The sequence below is a fragment of the Asparagus officinalis genome, chromosome 6 (genome assembly GCF_001876935.1).
Source record: "Asparagus officinalis chromosome 6, Aspof.V1, whole genome shotgun sequence".
Lineage (NCBI taxonomy): Eukaryota > Viridiplantae > Streptophyta > Magnoliopsida > Asparagales > Asparagaceae > Asparagus > Asparagus officinalis.
This window is the reverse complement of record NC_033799.1, coordinates 5,594,420-5,612,688: the sequence shown is the minus strand read 5'-3', so window position 1 is coordinate 5,612,688 and position 18,269 is coordinate 5,594,420. Positions and strand designations below refer to the sequence as shown.

The window sequence follows — 18,269 nt, the reverse complement described above, 5'->3', positions numbered from 1 at the left end:
TCCGAATTTGAATAAGTGGTTGTTGGCTTCGATTTGGTCGTTTACCAGCCTTAGCAGACACACACTTCAATATGCGTCATGGCGAGAAGAAGACGGATTGCGGATTGCTGTTTTTTATTAGTGTCTATTCATTGAAGATGGTGGAGATTTAAAGGGGATCCATAGCGGTTACGCTTGAGAAAATGAATTGTTGTAGTTCTAATTGGAATTAATTGGTGATTAATGGGGGGGTTATAGAATCTTTAATGGATTTTGTTATATGTTATGTCGTAAATAATCAAATAAGGCGCAAACTGTTGTGAGTGAGAGGTATTTGTAGGAGTTTGGGGGTCTTTGACGACCGGTTAATTTGAGGGAGAAGCATACCTATGTACAAATAACACACGTTAGAGGGCCGGAGGAGAATTCCTCTAGCGTGCCTTCTGCCGCTCAAGTCGGTAACAGATAAAAGAAACTGTTAGAATGCATAATATAATTTAGGGTTTAATCCAACGTACCTGATGGTGCAGTGGGGTTAAACATTATTTATAGACAATTCATGGGAGCAATATTGATAATTCGATTCGATCGGTGGATTCGACGGTCAGACTCTACTTTACACGTGTCAGCGACCAGTTAGTTAAGCATAAAGGGACGTCAGCATTCCATTTGCAACAGTGAGAATATTAATCGATAGTTTGGTTAGTAGAGAATACGTTTTTACAATAATATAGATAATATAAAGCATATTAGATAAAACATAGATAAATCGTCAAATATTTTCAGAGCATAGATAAATAATAAATATATATATGTCAAAACTTTTTAGAGCATAGATAAAGTATAAATGTCACATCTAACCATTGTGTGTAGTATATAATAGTTTTACCATAGTTTATAAAATATATCTAACAATAGTAAATATAATTAATGTGATTCAATAAGATTGAGAGTTATGAGAAGAAATTGGAGGGGTTTAATTTATGTATGTATGTATATGTATGTGTATGTGTTTCATTTGAAAGAGTATGATCTTATGTATGCATGTATGTATCACATGTATGTATATGTATGTTTTTTTTGGTGCATATATATTTTTGGAGGACATTTTGAGAAAAAACATTTTAACATCCAACACACTTTTATGATAGAATACAAGATAAGACAAGTTGTATGCATGTATACGTTTTTACGGATGCATGTACTTGTTTTGGTAGGTATTTTCAGAAAAAATATTTTAACATCTAACACACTTTTATAGTAGTATAATATTAAAAACAAAACATAGAAGCTTAGAATCTCCTACTTTTGATTGTTTAGAACATAACTCTTAAAGCATATTGTAGCTCATTATAGCTGAAATATAGCTACTTAATTAATGAATACAATAGCTCTTTTAGAGTAAAATATAGCTCTTTATATAGTCTAACTAGCTCATGCTAAGCACGGCCTAGTATTAATTTTTGGCTAACTTTTCCCAGTACATTCAGTGTGTTGCATTTTCCTTTAAAAAGTTTGCATTTTCCTTTAAAAAGTTCGTCTCAAGTTGAAAACTATTCCTATCTAGATCCCCTAAGTAATATCCAAAAATATCTAGCATATATCAATTTTGATGGCATCCTATGTAACTACACCACGATACAGAAAACGATATATGAGCCTTGAAATATATATAGCATAAAGCGGTTGCAAGTCACAAAGTTTCCCATTTTAATTTGAAATCTTATCCTATATATTTAAGCAAAAAAGAATAGTGAACATTAAGCTTAGGCATTGATTTTCTCTTTTAGTACATGTAAACCATAAATAATCATTGCCTAAATTAATACACATATAAATAAAGTAAACCATAAATAATCATTGTCGATCTAAATTAATACACGTATAAATAGTTCCAAAAGAAAGATGAATTTCACATATAGAAAGCCTAAAATTGAAATATTCCCATATATTGAACATTGTCTGAATTGAGAAGCCTCCAAAACTAAATCAACTCCTTGTCAAAACAATAATAAATATGAAAAGATTTCGGCATAATTATTAATTTATAATTTACCCTGGAGAAGAAATAAGTGAATAGATGATAAAATCTTTTCAAATTTATACTTAGTGATCATGTATAATCCAATATCTGGTGAAATAAAATACAATTTGAAAACCTATGTGAATCTAGAAACCTAATAGAACTAGAAGATGAGTAAAATCCAAAATAATAAAAAAAAAATAAAAAAAATAAAAAAAAGAGAGGCCTCCAATCTCAAAGATATTAAAAAAGAGTAAACAAAACAAAGAGATCATGGTGATCATATCGTACTGAGAGGGATAGTTGTAAGAGGGACCTTCGGTGGTCGTTGATCCTCTCGGGCCCGAAGAAGTCGAGCTCCAATGTAGCCTTCGATCGACGTGCCATTGAGCTCTTCGTGTGGCAATAAATCTATATTATAATTTCTCCAAAATATATAGTAAAAGTTTTAGGTGAACATATATTTTGTTGCAATAAACTCATATTATAACCTGATTCATATAAATGAAGGATTCAAGTGAGGCTGATTGAATTTTTTTCTCAATAAACTCCCATTTGAACAAACTTAATTCCAAATTTTAACCTACGCAAAATCAAAGAAAACCCAATTGCAAATTAGGAGGCGGGATTTTTTTTCAACTTAGGATAATGCGGTCAGAGTACTCGATCAAGGGTTTCCCTGAGGCTTTTGCAAAGAATTAAAAATGATAGTTAGATTGACCTTGGAACTCAAGCATTTAATCAATGAATTGAATCATGAAGTCTATAAGATTGCTTGTGAATGGGATATCAACATGAAATAATGTAACAAAAATTTAAACATTGTAAAAGGTTTTCAAGAGATCTGGTTTCGCACATCGTTCATCGAAGCATTGATCGTAGCATAATTAAATTCTCGGCTACGGTTTTCTTCTCTGCCTGCGATTAAGGGGAATCCAAGTGATCATAATCCCGCTAAAAGTAAATACTAGTCTGGATTATTTTAAGTTAGTCCGAGTATAATCAAATATTGAATTAGATTAAAATAGTATTAGGGCAACACACGAGCGCAGGACTATAGCCTAGGGATTATAGTACCCCCACGTCCCAGGACAATTAAAAAAACGTGGCCCATGAATTATAATTAGAGGTTCTGTATTGATTGCATATCTTCATATATAGTCCAATAATATGCATGGATATGTATCATGCCATTGTCACATGGTACCAAGCTCAAATCTATATCATACCATAGTCACATGGTTGACTGCGTCATTGTCTATAGCCCGCAGTAATTCAATTTGGGATTTTTGTCTTGTATCCTTCAAATATTCCATGTTCGCAAATTTGCTGACTAAATCTTACTATTTGCAAATGGACCCATCATTTCTTTGAGCATTAATTGTTGTTTCATATATAGGTAGCTGCCCCCATCAATTGTTGCTTCGCTCACACGCTTCATTGTAGTTACATATTAAATCATTTCATCACTTAGCTAGGCAGCCCGTAGGCTGCTAATTTTATTGGTTGTTACTACTTAAAACTTTTGGTGAGGATGTGTGATCAAATCATTTAATATATTAATTTTCCTGATTCTTTAGTTGCTTCATCTTGTAAAAGGATTTTCAGCTTATTACGGAGGTGGGCAAACATAGACATTACTAACTTCGGTAGCCAATCAAACTTTAGGGGGCTTTGCAAAATAACCCTCAATTATGGGGTTTTGCAAAAAAGAACGTACGTACCTTCCAAACTGAAGTGCGTTGTGTATGAAAACATTGAATATGTTCTAGTGGACATGGCATCATGCACCGGAGACTTATCAGTCCCCCCCATGGAGTCGTTACACAACAACAAGTAAGAATTGAGAAACTATTAAGTGAAAAATATTTGCCTTGACAATTAATCCACTGTTGAGACCAAATTAACATAAGCGCAGTGATTGAGAAATTGAGTTAACCATATTAAATGGAACAACAATTAGGACCACGAGTAATCCTGGTTAAAGGGAGTAGCTTCTTAAGAAATCATGACAAAAATATAGAATTAGGCGTCACATTTTTCGTATCAACTAAGGTAAAGATATAGAATTTCTCGAGTATAGAATTAAGTGGCAAAAAATAATTTCCAAATAATAAATTATAAGGGATTTATTTGCAAACATTTCATTTCATTATTAATCGGCCACTTTCTCCGATCTCCCTCTATGCAGGCATCCTTACTTCTCCGATGCGAGAGGAATTTAATGATCCTTACTTCTCGGATCATGGAGCAGCCTCATTTGCACCCATTCGACTACAGGATCCAACTTTAACCCAAGAGGAATTTAATGCATCTAATAAAACTGCAAAAAAAAAAAAAAAAAAAAAAAAACCAAGTGGGGAAAATATATAAATAAACAGTTCATATTTTAAAAACAAGTACACATTGAGCTCAGGTCTAATGCAGAAGGTCATCAACAATCAGAAGGAAGTAGCGGAACCCATTCCTCACAAGCACATTTCCTCATTGCTCGGGTACTTAGAACAAAATTTTCTTTTTTAAACTTCATAATTTTCGTATATCCGATCGATGTGGGACTATTATAGACCTGACTTTACACACGGACTAACCCACTCGTGATCAAACATGGGAAAACCCCGGTGATTCAACATCCAGACACGAAACCGCATATCACGTTAATGACAACAGAAAATTTAACAACCTTGACAGTAACTTAGTCTTCCGCTATAATCAAACAAAAAGAATCGGACTTAACAATAACAAATATGAAACAGCCCACGACCCTTCAAATTAAGAGAGCGACCTCAAAACACACTTCCCCCATAAAGCTACTCTCTACGAAGTATTTACCCTAACTGACCATTTACACCAACCCTGCCGTATACTTAACCCCAGTCGACGGCAACCACATATCCCCCTTAATGAACTGAGCCACCGTAAAATTGGCCACGTCAGCTGAACGGTTGGTCGCGTGGTAGCCCGGCCACTTAACCCTATTTGCCAGGCCTGATCCAGGCCCATAATTCATGTACTCCACGTAATACAACGTGCTGAGCGCGAAGTCGTCCTGAAAAGGTAGCCACCCTTCGGGCCTAATGGCGTTGCCCAAGTAAGATTGCATAACTATCGTCCTCGAGTACTCCTTCCAAGGCCTACCGAGATAGGTGTATGTTTGGTTCACGCTGTTGATGAGATCCGTATCTGCGGTAACGTTGCATGATTGGATAACAAACCCTGTGTCCTGGTTAGGATCTGTTGATGAGATCCGTATCTGCGGTAACGTTGCATGATTGGATAACAAACCCTGTGTCCTGGTTAGGATCTTCACGCCCATGGGCGGTAACGGCGTTTTTCTGGTCGGGTAACGGGAGTCGAGCTAGGATTTTAGAGTTCTGGATGACGGCAGCTGCGTTGCCAACACTAGTAAAAAACGGAGTATTCTAGACGGAAAACTCCGTCTAGGAAAGTCAAATTTCCGTCTAAAGAGACTATCCTAGACGGAATTCCATCTAGGATATTGGTCCAGTAAGATTCCGTTTAGGATGTAGCATCCTAGACGGGATTTCCGTCTAGGAAGCATCCTAGCCGGATATTAATCCTAGACGTAATTCATTTCCGTCTGGGATTATCCGTCTAGGATGCTTCCTAGACGGAAATTCCGTCTAGGATACTACATCCTATACGGAATCTTACTGGACCAACATCCTAGACGGAATTCCGTCTAGGATAGTCTTTTTAGGCAGAAATTTGACTTTCCTAGACGGAATTTTCCGTCTAGGATACTCCGTTTTTTACTAGTATTGGCAACGCAGCTGCCGTCATCCAGAACTCAAAAATCCTAGCTCGACTCCCGTTACCTGGCCAGAAAAACGCCGTTACCGCCAATGGGCGCGAATGTCCTAACCAGGACACAGGGTTTGTTATCCAATCATGCAACGTTACCGCAGATACGGATCTCATCAACAGCTCCTAACCAGGACACAGGGTTTGTTATCCAATCATGCAACGTTACCGCAGATACGGATCTCATCAACAGCGTGAACCAAACATACACCTATCTCGGTAGGCCTTGGAAGGAGTATTCGAGGACGATAGTTATGCAATCTTACTTAGGCAATGTCATTAGGCCTGAAGGGTGGTTACCTTTTCAAGACGACTTCGAGCGCGCCTGTGATCACACAGTCGCAATAGAACTGACAAAGGGAATAGGCGTAGAGCGTGTCCTGGTAACCCCTGAAGGCGCAGCGATAATAGACTGATAAGTCTGAGTCTGAGCGAAGGGGGGCCGCTTGGTGCTTTGAGGGTCCGGCGGTGTTTTCAATCGTTAGGTCCCGTGCAATGAACCCTCTTCCGGATATACCTGTAGAATAAGGAGACATTTAAAACAACATTGGTTACCTGTCGTTCAAAAATGTGTGAAACAAAAGAAAAAGCTAATTTTATTATAAAATTTTGGGTAAATGTTAACAAAACACTTTAAATAAGTTTTGCCTTATTTTGAGATAAAAGCTAAAAAGTTTGGAAATGTCACTTAACCCTCAAAACTTTCAAGTATCCCCCAAAGAGTTGGGATTTACCTAAAAATAGATTTAGAAAAATGATTAAGTTGTGGGAGTCAAGGGCACATCTCCGAATTTTTGCGGGTTATATCAAAATGGGTCAACCTTCTTTTAGTGAAATTTACCCTTAAGCTTTAGGGTAACTAATAGTTGATAATAGTCAGATACTTCGATTTCAAATTATAGTGAATCCTGATCCGGCCCCTAGCTAACTGACAAGAGTAAGAACAATTGTCAAATGAATAATATAGTGAAAGAATCACATCTCCACTTTAGTCACATATCACATACTTTCAAGAGTAAGAACAAGTAAAATGAATTATTGAGCAACGCCACAAGAAATATGTCCTTTTTTTTCCTGGTCTTGTCTGAAATTAACAGGCAAAAAAGGGATATAAACGTTAGAACGTACGTGACATGAGAAGGATTAATGACATAAACTTTGGAGAAAAAGAGAATCTCGTAGCTCCTTATACTAATCAAATTAAGAACTTGATCTAGATCATCCAGTGGATTGGAGAGAAGAAAAAGAAATGTTTTTTCTGACCACAAAAATCGAACTTATGGAGATTTATGAACGAAGTCACAACTTTGTAGCCTATTCACAAGAATCACATTATGAATTACCCAAGTTCAACCCATGATCTAATCAAATTTGTTAGCTACATTAATGTAATACACATGTAGTAACTCTTACAAAATTGATTAAACGTAAGGGATCCAAAAAATGCCGCGCCCAACCCATGTTATGTTGATTAATGATGACACGAATTTAATGTGGTTTCATTGATCAAATTGCTAGTTCTGTGAAAGCTAGCTTCCTCGATCCACTAGGTTGATTTATTAGCTTCGATGAAAGTTCATATGCCTAAACTTTGTTGCCTCTAGAAATAGTATCTGGCCAAACTGGCAAACTAATTAAATGAGACCATACCTAACGGAGTTATAAAGATTCAAACTCCTAATATAATTCTGTCAATAGACAATAATTGAAGGGTGCGCTTTAAATTAAAGTGACTCGCTCATTCTGTGTAAAAAGCATAGGGGTAACCATTGTACATATACTATGAAATAAGATACAAATAGTATATGTTGCACGGAAATTTTAATGTGTGTAAGAACAAAGTAACAGTACTGCTGAGGTTTTGAGCAGAAGGTTTTTGAAATTTTGACAATATTTAATGTGGGACAAAAAAATTAATTTGCTCACCGACGGTAGCAGATCGATAAGTGGTCCACCCGTCGACAACGCTCCTGTCGCCGGAGATCACCGTCTGATCCATTCCGTCCCCAATCAGCATTATCATCCACTTCTTCTCCTTGATCTCCACGTTCTCCACGTAAACCCCCTTCTTCACGTAAATCACAAACCTCTCCTCGCTCTCCGCCGGCGCCTCCTCCACCGCTCCCAACCGTCGTGTAGTTCCCGGCCCGTCCGCCGCCACCACCACATCCGGCGTCACCCCGCCGGGTCCCATCTGCACAACCAGTGGTGGGCCCGCCCACCCAGGATTTTGTCTCAGTTACAATTTATCAGGGTTGTGTTCGGAACCCACGCCGACAGTCTTATGATTTTTTTAAACCTTATTAGGTGTGTGCCCTACGCTAATTCTAGTGATGTTACGGATAACAGCTAATTAATTAATACACGTAAAAATAGTTTTAAAAAAACTTGTATATAATAAATAAAGCGTCCTGTAATAATTAAATTAAGATGTTACCTGCAGCAATAATCTCCGGTCCTCTGCTCTGACCCATTTCGGGAACCCGTCGGAAGAAACGAGATTTCTCTTGTTCAACCCGCCGGGGATCTGGGATAGGGCTCGGGCGACGAAGGGAGGAGACGGAGTCGAGGCCGGAGCCGACGAGGAGGCGAGGAGAGAGAGGTGCCGGAGAGGGACTCGAGGCACGTGTCCTGGTTGCCGAGGTCGGCGGAGAGCCAGGACCTGAGGTCGGAGAGGCGGTCTCCGGAGCCGTGGCCGGGTCGAGGCAGAGGAGAGCTCCGAGGAGAGAGGTCGAGGAGGTCGAGGCAGTCGGAGATGGCCGAGGAGAGGCGGAGGTCGCCACCGGAAAAGGCGCTGCTGCGGGAGAAGGAGGAGATGGTGGAGACCAGGGTCTGGATGGCGGAGAGGGTGGAGTGGAGGGTGGCGGCGAAGGGGGAGGAGAAGGGAAGGGAGGGGGGGTTGTTGTTGTTGAAGGAGGCGGACGGGGTTTTCGAGAACGACGTGGCGCATTCTGGCTGGAGCCTGGTGGGTGACGGCGTTAAGGAAGCGGTTGGGGAAATGGGGAGGAGGAGGAGGAGGAGGGAGGGGACGGTGAGGAGAGGGGAAAGCATGACGTCGTTAAGGAGAGGGAGAGAGAAAGAGGAGGAGGGGGTTTTAGGGGAGAGAGTGGAGAGAGAAGGGCGTATGCATGGTTGGGAGCTTTTATAGAGCCGAATGCTCTAAAATCTCATTATTTGTTAAACTACTCAGAATTATCAACTTAGATGGGAACACCCGTACTCTAAAAATTACTCAACTCTGTCGAGTGAAAAGAGTTTTGCTACTGGGATAATAGAGGGGACAAGTGAGGTGTCCCTCTCCTATGAGATAATGAGTTGGCCATCATTAATGATTGCCAACTCATTATCCAATAGGAGGAGGACATCTCACTTGTCCCCTCTATTGGTCCCATATTTTGAGTCCTGAGGAATTTTTCAAATGAAAATTTTACTGTTTTGTAGGTGTTTTTACATTGCTGTTGCAATTTGGCTTTGAGTAAATTTTTGACTCTAGAGATAATTATTTTCAGATATTTACAAACACGGATCATTTAAGAGGTATATATTAAAAAAAAACCTAAAAAAGCTATGTTTGAGAGGAGAGATAACTACAGATGTGACATACGTGACGGGGCTATAGAACGGCTGTGCATGACAGTGTAGGTAGAGTGTGCAAACTCTTGCCTATACACGGGTGCGTTATCATGTATCTCGATCATTTTAGATAGTTATGTTTATTTGTTGCGTTATATTAATTAATCTCGTCACAATTACATAGACGAAAAATACATTCACTTGCATTCGACCACCTATGCAGGTTTGAGTGTAAAGCCGCAGCGACGGCATTTTTGAGTAGCAAAAAAAAAATAATAATAATAAAAAAAATAAAAAACTTTAATTGCATCCAATAATAATCAACTTTCAACTTAAATCCAAAAATATTTTCATATTATACAAAACATATAACTAAAATGCAGTGTTTAATTGCAATATTTAAAATTGAACCAACTAGCTGTAACTATATGCATGTGCTTAGAGAGCCGAAATCACCTATTTTTTGAATGCTCCTTCTCAAGAGAAGTGTGGAATCATATCATGGATTGGCTTCATTTCAAATGGAGATCATGTAGTTGGGACTCTCTCTTGGATTGGTATTGCACAAAGCTAAGGGGGAAAGGTATAAAACAAAAAATTAAGAGATCAGTGTTTTCGGCTACAATCTATCACCTTTGGTGTGAGAGAAATAGGAGGATCTTCCAACTGAAGTACAAAGACTGTGGAGATCTTGGTTAAGCAGATCAAAATTGATACGCTGACAGTATGCTTAAACTCTCCATATATAGCTGAGGAAGAAACTGATTGGATTTGCTCTTTGTAAATATGTATAGGATTAAGATGACCAGGGTTGTCTGTTAATTGTTTTCTCAAATCTGAGAATCTTGATGTACATAAATTTCATATTTGGAAGATGAATAAAGTTTTTTTCATTGACCAAAAAAAATATATATGCATGTGTGATAATAGTTGCATGCAATTAGCATCTGCATTATAATCAAAGAGAATATTTTAACAACCTTTTTCATGTAGTGTGTGGATCTTAAAATTGCCACCATATTTACCTTCTAATATAAGACGTATAACAAGCAAATTGATGGAAAAAATAACGACTTCTATAATTTAGACGCAGATACCTGTGAATTATTGATTTGCCCACAAAAAAGACTATCTCCCAATCTAGAAGGCGGATTGTAACATATTATATATGAAAATCGCTGATATCGATTGTAGGCTGTCTAAAAATTATAACAGATAGTTGATCCCCACTAAGCACTGAAAATGGGGATTACAATCAGACGATCTCCGCATCAACAATTCGATGATGAAAGTTACAACCAGATGAATTTTAGACCAACAAATAAAGGCTACAACTGAGGAAACTTTCACGTAGATTGATAAATATTACAATTCGACGACACTTACAACAACTGATGAAAGTCCTGATTCAACAGCCTTCATAATCCATGATAGCAGAGTTACAATTTGACGACTCTCACATTACAAAGAACCAAGACGAAGATTACAAGATTACAATCCTCGTAACGCTCAGATCAGAAGAGACTACAAGACGACGACCTCTTCAACTCAAAATGCAGAAGCTCAACCCTACGTTTTAAAGATAGAACACAGTCCTATCACTGTTCTAGCCCAAACGCAAGCATTAACTCTGTGTTCCACGTCCAGAACGCAGAGTTCGTTATCAGAACGCCCAGATTGGTGTTTGACTCGTTCAGTTCAAACACGTTCTGCACGGTTCCAAAACCGTTTTCCCCACGATTTAAGGGATGTCCGCCCCACTTAGGAGCGGATTAAAGAGGCAGTCACACCCCTTAATCCCCTATAAATAGAATAAACTCAACTGAGTTCGGGATCTTTTGATCAGATCGGATCTTTTACCTTCTTTAGAGAGATTGTCATTCACTCTTAGAAGAGTTTAGATTCTTCATCAGCAACATCAACTTTATTCATTCTTGGCTTGATAACTGATTATTCGGTTCAAATCAATTCTTTTATAGAGTTATAACTCGTTCAGAGTTTTCTAACTCGTTAAGAGTTTAAAATTCATGACGTGAGTTCTCCTCTACGTCAATCAAGAGGAAGACATCGTGTTCCATGAGGTAAAGCGTTGGATCGTCAATGGAATACAAGATTCAAGCTCCCATCGACACCAAGAAGAACCCAAATTAAACAAAGGAGGGGATCTCTATCAATCTTCTTCTCTTTTGTAAATCGGGAAACCGATCGAGAGTAATATGTAATTTCTTTTTCTAAGTTGTTAAAGAGCGATTACATTGAAAGAATTGTACTTAATTCTTTTTCTAAGTCTGATAAAGAAATAACACAAATTTAATTCTTAAACTTCTTCTCATGAATTTTCTCACCAAACAAAAGATGATGACTCTGCTAGGGACTAGCTTCACCGATGAAGAAGTTGTGGTGCAATTTGACACCAACCTCGCTGGAACAACAGTTGAAACTCTCATGGTAGAGTTCGATCAAGCTAAGTATGAAGAGTTACTCTCTTCTGGATCTCTTAGCCCTAAGGCTATGCGCAAAGTGCGCAACATTTCCAAGGAGACCGAAGCTCCAATTGTTGCTGAACCGCCTACATGATGCGAACAACCTGTCCTCTAAAGGAGCGAGCTCGACCTCTGTTGGACTCGTCAGCCAAGTTGAAGATCCCACAATCGCGTCAGGACGAGGTGTATCAAATCACAAAAGGCCCATCGTGGTGATAAGTTCCGTCATTACAACTGATGCTGCTGCAAAAGCCTTGAAAGAGGCCAAGAAAAATGCAGCTCGACGAAGGAGAAGATCCATACGACGAGCATATCTTCATGACAATCGATCTCCTAATCAACGCAAACTTCGCGTTTGTGAGCCTCCATCTGCGCGCTGTGTTTCTGCTTCAGAACGCAAATCTCACGTTGATGAGCCCAAGTGCGAGCCTTAGGGTGACTTGGCCAAGGCCGAGTCACCTAGCCTTGGCCGAGCCGTTTTGATGCAGCTCGGTTGCCAGGGGCTCTCCGGGCTGATCTTGTTGTGTCATTACACGAATTTTGTTGTTTTGTGGACTCGTATGCTTCACCGATTCACTTCATGCTTTTCGTTGCTTTCTCTACGGCATCGGGTCATCTTGTTCAACTCAGATGATGACAATTATTATCCTCGCTTCGTCTCGAACTGTGTGTGGAAACTTATAGGCAATTTCTGATGCCTACACGGTGGAGTTGGACCTCGAGCTTAGGTTGGGCCTGCAACGGCCTGATTCCTCAGCGGCGGCGAATGGCATCAAAGGGTTTGTTTGATGGTGGTGCAAGTTAGGTTAGAGTTTGATGGAAAGGTATTATTAGTGGTTAATTTTCTTGCTTAAAGGATGAATAAAGTGCTTAGTTTGTGGACATTAGAAAGGCACTTTACAAAATAGATATTTTTCATTTTCTTTTTTGTTTTCTATTTCTTTTTTTTTTTCCTTTTTTGGTTTTGATTAAGCTAGCTTTACAGATCACGGTGTGAATTGTAGCGTTAGCAGAAGAATGTCTGTTTCTAAATCTAGCTTTATGATAATACTACAAAAATATACTGATATCAATAGTTGTGATAGTTTGCTACCCAGCTATTCTTAATGATTAGCCCTAAAAAATAACAAGCTTTTGCTAGCGTAAAGTTCTCATTTTATGCATGCATGATAAAGTTCCTATATGAGCATCTGTGATCTTGTATAAGTTTCTCTGATAAGATAGGAAAAGGCTATAATGTTAATTAAATTTTGATCTACAAGTTTTTTTTTTGCCGTCTCCATTTTTCTTTTAGTTTTTCTCTTTTTTCCCTTGAGAAAGAAGCAACGCAACTAAATTTGAGTTACATAATTTCACCGGTGTTTAAAAATAATTAAACTTATTACCTCATTCACAAATATTTATTGTGAGAAAATTAAATGAAGATGCAGAGATGAATACTGCTAATTTCTTTAATTAATATTCACTGTGTTCATGAATACTTCGCGCGGGTACTGACTCTTAATGCATGTTGCTAAAAACCTAATGAAGACATCAATAGGGAATCACATGATGATCACTTCATAAAACATGATAATGATGAATTTCTATGCTTTATATTGAACTTGTTGTAGCTATCATATATATTCTCTTGAAGATTAATAAAAGTAATTAATGACAATATGAATTCTCATTCAATTTTGCTCTTTTAAGAATTGGAATTACTATATAAATTTGATCACGTTGGACATATTGGTAAAGTTTTCATTTCCCACTAAATAATATATAACTAGGATTTCCTTCTTCGTTTTCTTTTTTTTGGTAATAATATCTTCTTTGAACTAAACTCCACGTTGCTATATGTATGAGATATTGTTAATTAGATGAAAGAAAGTCATTGTGATTATGTATCCATCTGATCGTAGCTAGCTAGGCCACTAACTAGTTTTGACATCACAATGTGTGTGTGTGTATATATGTGTGTGTGTACGTGTGTGTGTAAATACATATACATACCATAATTGAAGTCTAGCTACCATAGTTCTTTCTTATAGCTAACCCGAATACAGCTAATTAACTTTTCATGATCACCAGGTTCATGCAGCAAGTGTGATCCTCTACATGCAGTTGGAAACTTAGCTATAGTCACAGTGTAATTGTACACATGTATGCTGAATTCCTAAATTTGATTCATTTATGTAGTGCAATGACTTTATTGATGCCTCTCCTCCAAGAATGCACTTTGTACATATATGCAGTTGAATTTCTACTTATGCGTTCCATATACCAATTTGGATATTGGTTTGGTGGTGGGTCTTCATCATTCTAACCCCTTTGCTTCTACATCAAGTCTTTCTACAAATGCTATATATTCTCTATTGCATCTTAATTATTCTATGTACTTAATATGATGCGGATGTATATATACAAAGATGATCATGTCTTTGAGGTTGTACCTTGAGGAAACAATCAAAAAGATTAAAAAAATATGTATTCTATGATACCATATACATATACACAGATGATGCGGATATATACAAAGACGATCATATTTGGTTACAAAACCCTAACCTAACGTAATAGATTATCCTTACTAAAAAATATTGGTTATTACTATATATTATATGTACACACACACACAATGAGTTCACCCCAAACTTGGTGTGTTGGGGTTTTAGAATATGTAGATCAAGTTCAATAGAGTGGATCATCCATGCACAATGTAGCTCAATCATGTGATTTTAGACCGCGTCCTTAGATGATTATCTAAGGCGTCATCTTAGGAACACTTTTTCCATATATATATATAGAAATATGGGTATGCTTGGTACTAAGCACAAAAATTTGTGCTTGGTAGTGAGGTGTCACATCTCCCTCCACTTATTCAAATGTATGATCACATTCACATGGGTAATGAGTGGATTAGGATGTGACACATCACTACCAAGCACAAAAGTTGTGCTTGGTACCAAGCATACCCATATTTCTTTTTTTTTGGTCAATGAAAAATTTTATTCATAACCAAAATGTGAAATATATGTACATCAAAGACATTCCAGTGATAACTGGAAGAAACAACTATCATGTTTTTTACATTTGCTCAATTCTCTCCTTTATGTGAAGAGGAATATCATCATTTAGGACCTTAGAAAAAATTAGCAGCTTTACTGTCTTGAACACAAAATCAGCTCCTTTTGCTTCATGCTGAAAAATTCTTTGGTTCCTTTCTTTCCATATAGCATAGACTGTAGCTGATAGTGCCAATCTCTTAAGCTTCATCATGAAACCCTTTCCTTTCAGTTTTTCACTATACCATTGAATAACACGCTCCCAGTTGCAAGTTTTCCACCTGAAATTCATCCATTCCATAGCTTTGTTCCAGATAGTAGCAGAGAATTCACATTCAAAGAAAAGATGCCCAATGGTTTCATGCTTTTGATGAGTGCATAGAACACAGGAGTTGGTGTCGAGGACCCCCAAGTGACACAACCTGGCTTTTGTTAACAGTCTAGATTGGATAGCAAGCCAAAGTATAAAGGAGTGTTTAGGATACATCCATCCATCCCAGACTGTTCTAGACCAAACAACAGGTGCATTTTGCTGTATGATCTCATTATAGATAGAAGAAATCTGAAATTTACCTCTAGAACAGCACCTTGTGATAATATTCAGCACATTTGAGATATTTCCAAACTTGGATATCATTTTATCTCTTACTTTAAGCATTTGCTTCCACATCCATGAATCATTCAATTTTATTTGCACTTGCCAAATGTTTGATTGCCTTAGGTAATGCCCATGAATCCACTTGATCCACAATAGATCATTCTTGAGGTGTATGATCCAAAGGAGCTTCATAGCCGCTGCAAGATTCCAGGTTCTAGCAGAGAAAATCCCCAAACCTCCATGCTCTTTATCTTGACATACTGCAGTCCATGATATCAGATGTATTTTGTGATTCCACAAGAATTCAGAACAGAGACTATCAATTTTTTCCAGGACTTTAACTGGGAGAACATAATTGCTAGTCCAATAGAGTTGAATACCCAGAATAACAGTTTTAATCAGCTGCAGTCTTCCTGCATAAGAGAGAGTTTTCTTCTTTTGCCAGTTTTGAAGCTGAGTAGATATCTTATTGATCAATGGATAGCAATCCATATAAGACAGTCTCTTAGAGATTAGTGGTACTCCTAAGTATCTCACAGGAAGTACTCCTTCAGAGAAATTAAGGAGAGCACAAATTTGAGCTTTTAAATCATCTCCAATCCCACTCATGTAAATAGAACATTTGTTAGGATTTGTTTCTAATCCAGACACACAGCTGAAATCTGAAAGGCATTCTTTTAATTTTGCAATAGAGTATAAATCAGCCTTGCAGAAGAGTAACAGATCATCAGCAAAGAAGAGATGGGAAATTTTCAGCCTTGAACACTTTGGATGATATTTGAACAGTCCAAAGAAGAGATGGGAAATTTTCAGCCTTGAACACTTTGGATGATATTTGAACAGTCTATCTTCTTTGAGCATGCATAGCCTTCTCGAAAGATACTCCATTCCTAAAACAAATAGGTATGGGGAAAGAGGATCTCCTTGCCTTAAACCTCTAGCTCCCTCAAAATAGCCATGAAGTGTGCCATTTAAAGATAGGGAATATTTAGGAGTACTAATGCACTGCATGATCCAGTTAATCATGTTCTTTGGAAAGGCTAAATCAGTGAGTATATCTTCAATAAATTTCCAATTTATAGTATCAAAAGCTTTCCTTAAGTCAATGTTAAGAATAGCTCTTGAATAAATTTCCAATTTATAGTATCAAAAGCTTTCCTTAAGTCAATGTTAAGAATAGCTCTTGGAGTTGTGGACTTCCTGCCATAGTGCTTGATCAATTCTGGAGTTGTGGACTTCCTGCCATAGTGCTTGATCAATTCATGAGCTAGAAGGATGTTACTAGATATAGCTCTTCATTTAACAAAGGCACTTTGAGCCTCATTAATCAGATAACCCATAACCCCCTGAATTCTGGTTGCAATGACTTTTGAAATGATTTTATAAACAACATTGCAACAAGATATAGGTCTATAGTCTGAAGGAGATTTGGGGTTGAGGATCTTAGGAACCAAAGTAATAGAAGTACTATTTAGAGCTCCAAGAAGTTTACCAGATTTGAAAAATTCCTCAACAGCAAGAAGAAGATCATCTTTGATCATATTCCAGGATGCTTTGAAGAAGAGAGCAGTGTAGCCATCAGGGCCAGGAGCTTTTTCATTATCCATAGAAAATAGTGCTTGTTTAATCTCATCTCTTGAAACAGGTGCACTCAGGTTATTTGCTTGATCAGTTGAGATAACAGGCCCTTTAGCTATCACATCATGATTAATCTCTACACAAGAACCAGTGTATCCCAGGAGGTTTTTGAAGTAAGCAATGAATTCCATAGTGATGTCAGACATATCAGTAAGCCTTATTCCATTATCAGAATATATTGACAGGATCCTATTATGATGTCTCTTTGTCTTCATAACAGAATGAAAGAATTTAGAGCATTTATCTCCATGAAGACTCCATTTGATGTTAGCTTTTTGCCTGTAAAAGGAAGCTTCAAAATCAATCAACCTGGCATAAGTACTCAGACAAGTTTTCACCTTTGTTATCAGATCAGAATTGAAAGGAGCATTAGCTAAGTGCTGTTGAATCACAGAAAGTTCTTCTTTGGCTCTTATAACCTGCTCACTGATACTCATAAAATGTCTTTTATTCAACTCCTTTAAAACTGGTTTGAGATTTTTCAGCTTTGTAACCAGTTTATACATGTAATAGCCCCTGAGATCCTGATCCCAAACAGTCTTTACTTTTGTGTTGAACTCAGGATGCTTAATCCACATGGAAAAAAATTTGAATGGTTTCTTTCCTTCATTAATTTCATCATCACCAATGGTCACTAAAGCTGGGGAATGATCAGACAAATTTGGCACTAAAAAATCAACTTGACTGGAGGTAAATTTTTGAATCCACTCCTCATTAACCAAAACTCTATCCAATCTGCTCCATATTCTGGTTTTTGCATCTTGTTTATTGCACCATGTGAAAAAACAGCCAGTAGCTTTTAGATGATGCAGCTGATTCAATTCAATGAATTTTTGGAAATCTTCAGTGTCAGCTTCAGATACTTGAGATCCACCCAGTTTTTCTTGATTGCTAATGATAGCATTGAAATCACCACCTACAATCCATGGACAGTTAGCACTTTGGTGCGTGCTGATGAGATCCCACCTTGGGGGTGATGAAATCTCCAATTTAAGTATTTGGCCAACAAGAAAGAGTCGGGAGAATTGTAAGTACAAAAGGGCAGTTAGTAGTACCTTAGTTTACGTTCATGCATAAAATTAATGTTTCTTCATCATCTTATC

The 18,269-nt window shown here is 37.7% G+C and overlaps 2 protein-coding genes across 2 annotated transcripts; both read right to left on the bottom strand.

Annotated features, from left to right (window-relative positions):
- On the bottom strand, nt 4,389-8,878 carry LOC109845655 (pectinesterase/pectinesterase inhibitor PPE8B-like). The gene is given in 6 exon segments (XM_020414927.1): nt 4,389-5,295; nt 6,128-6,344; nt 7,754-8,021; nt 8,265-8,375; nt 8,377-8,415; nt 8,417-8,878. Coding segments are annotated over 6 exon segments (1,545 nt in total). The 3' UTR covers nt 4,389-4,847.
- On the bottom strand, nt 14,953-16,554 carry LOC109845654. Its single transcript, XM_020414926.1, has one exon. The coding sequence runs from the start codon at nt 16,552-16,554 to the stop codon at nt 14,953-14,955; it is 1,602 nt and encodes a 533-aa protein (XP_020270515.1).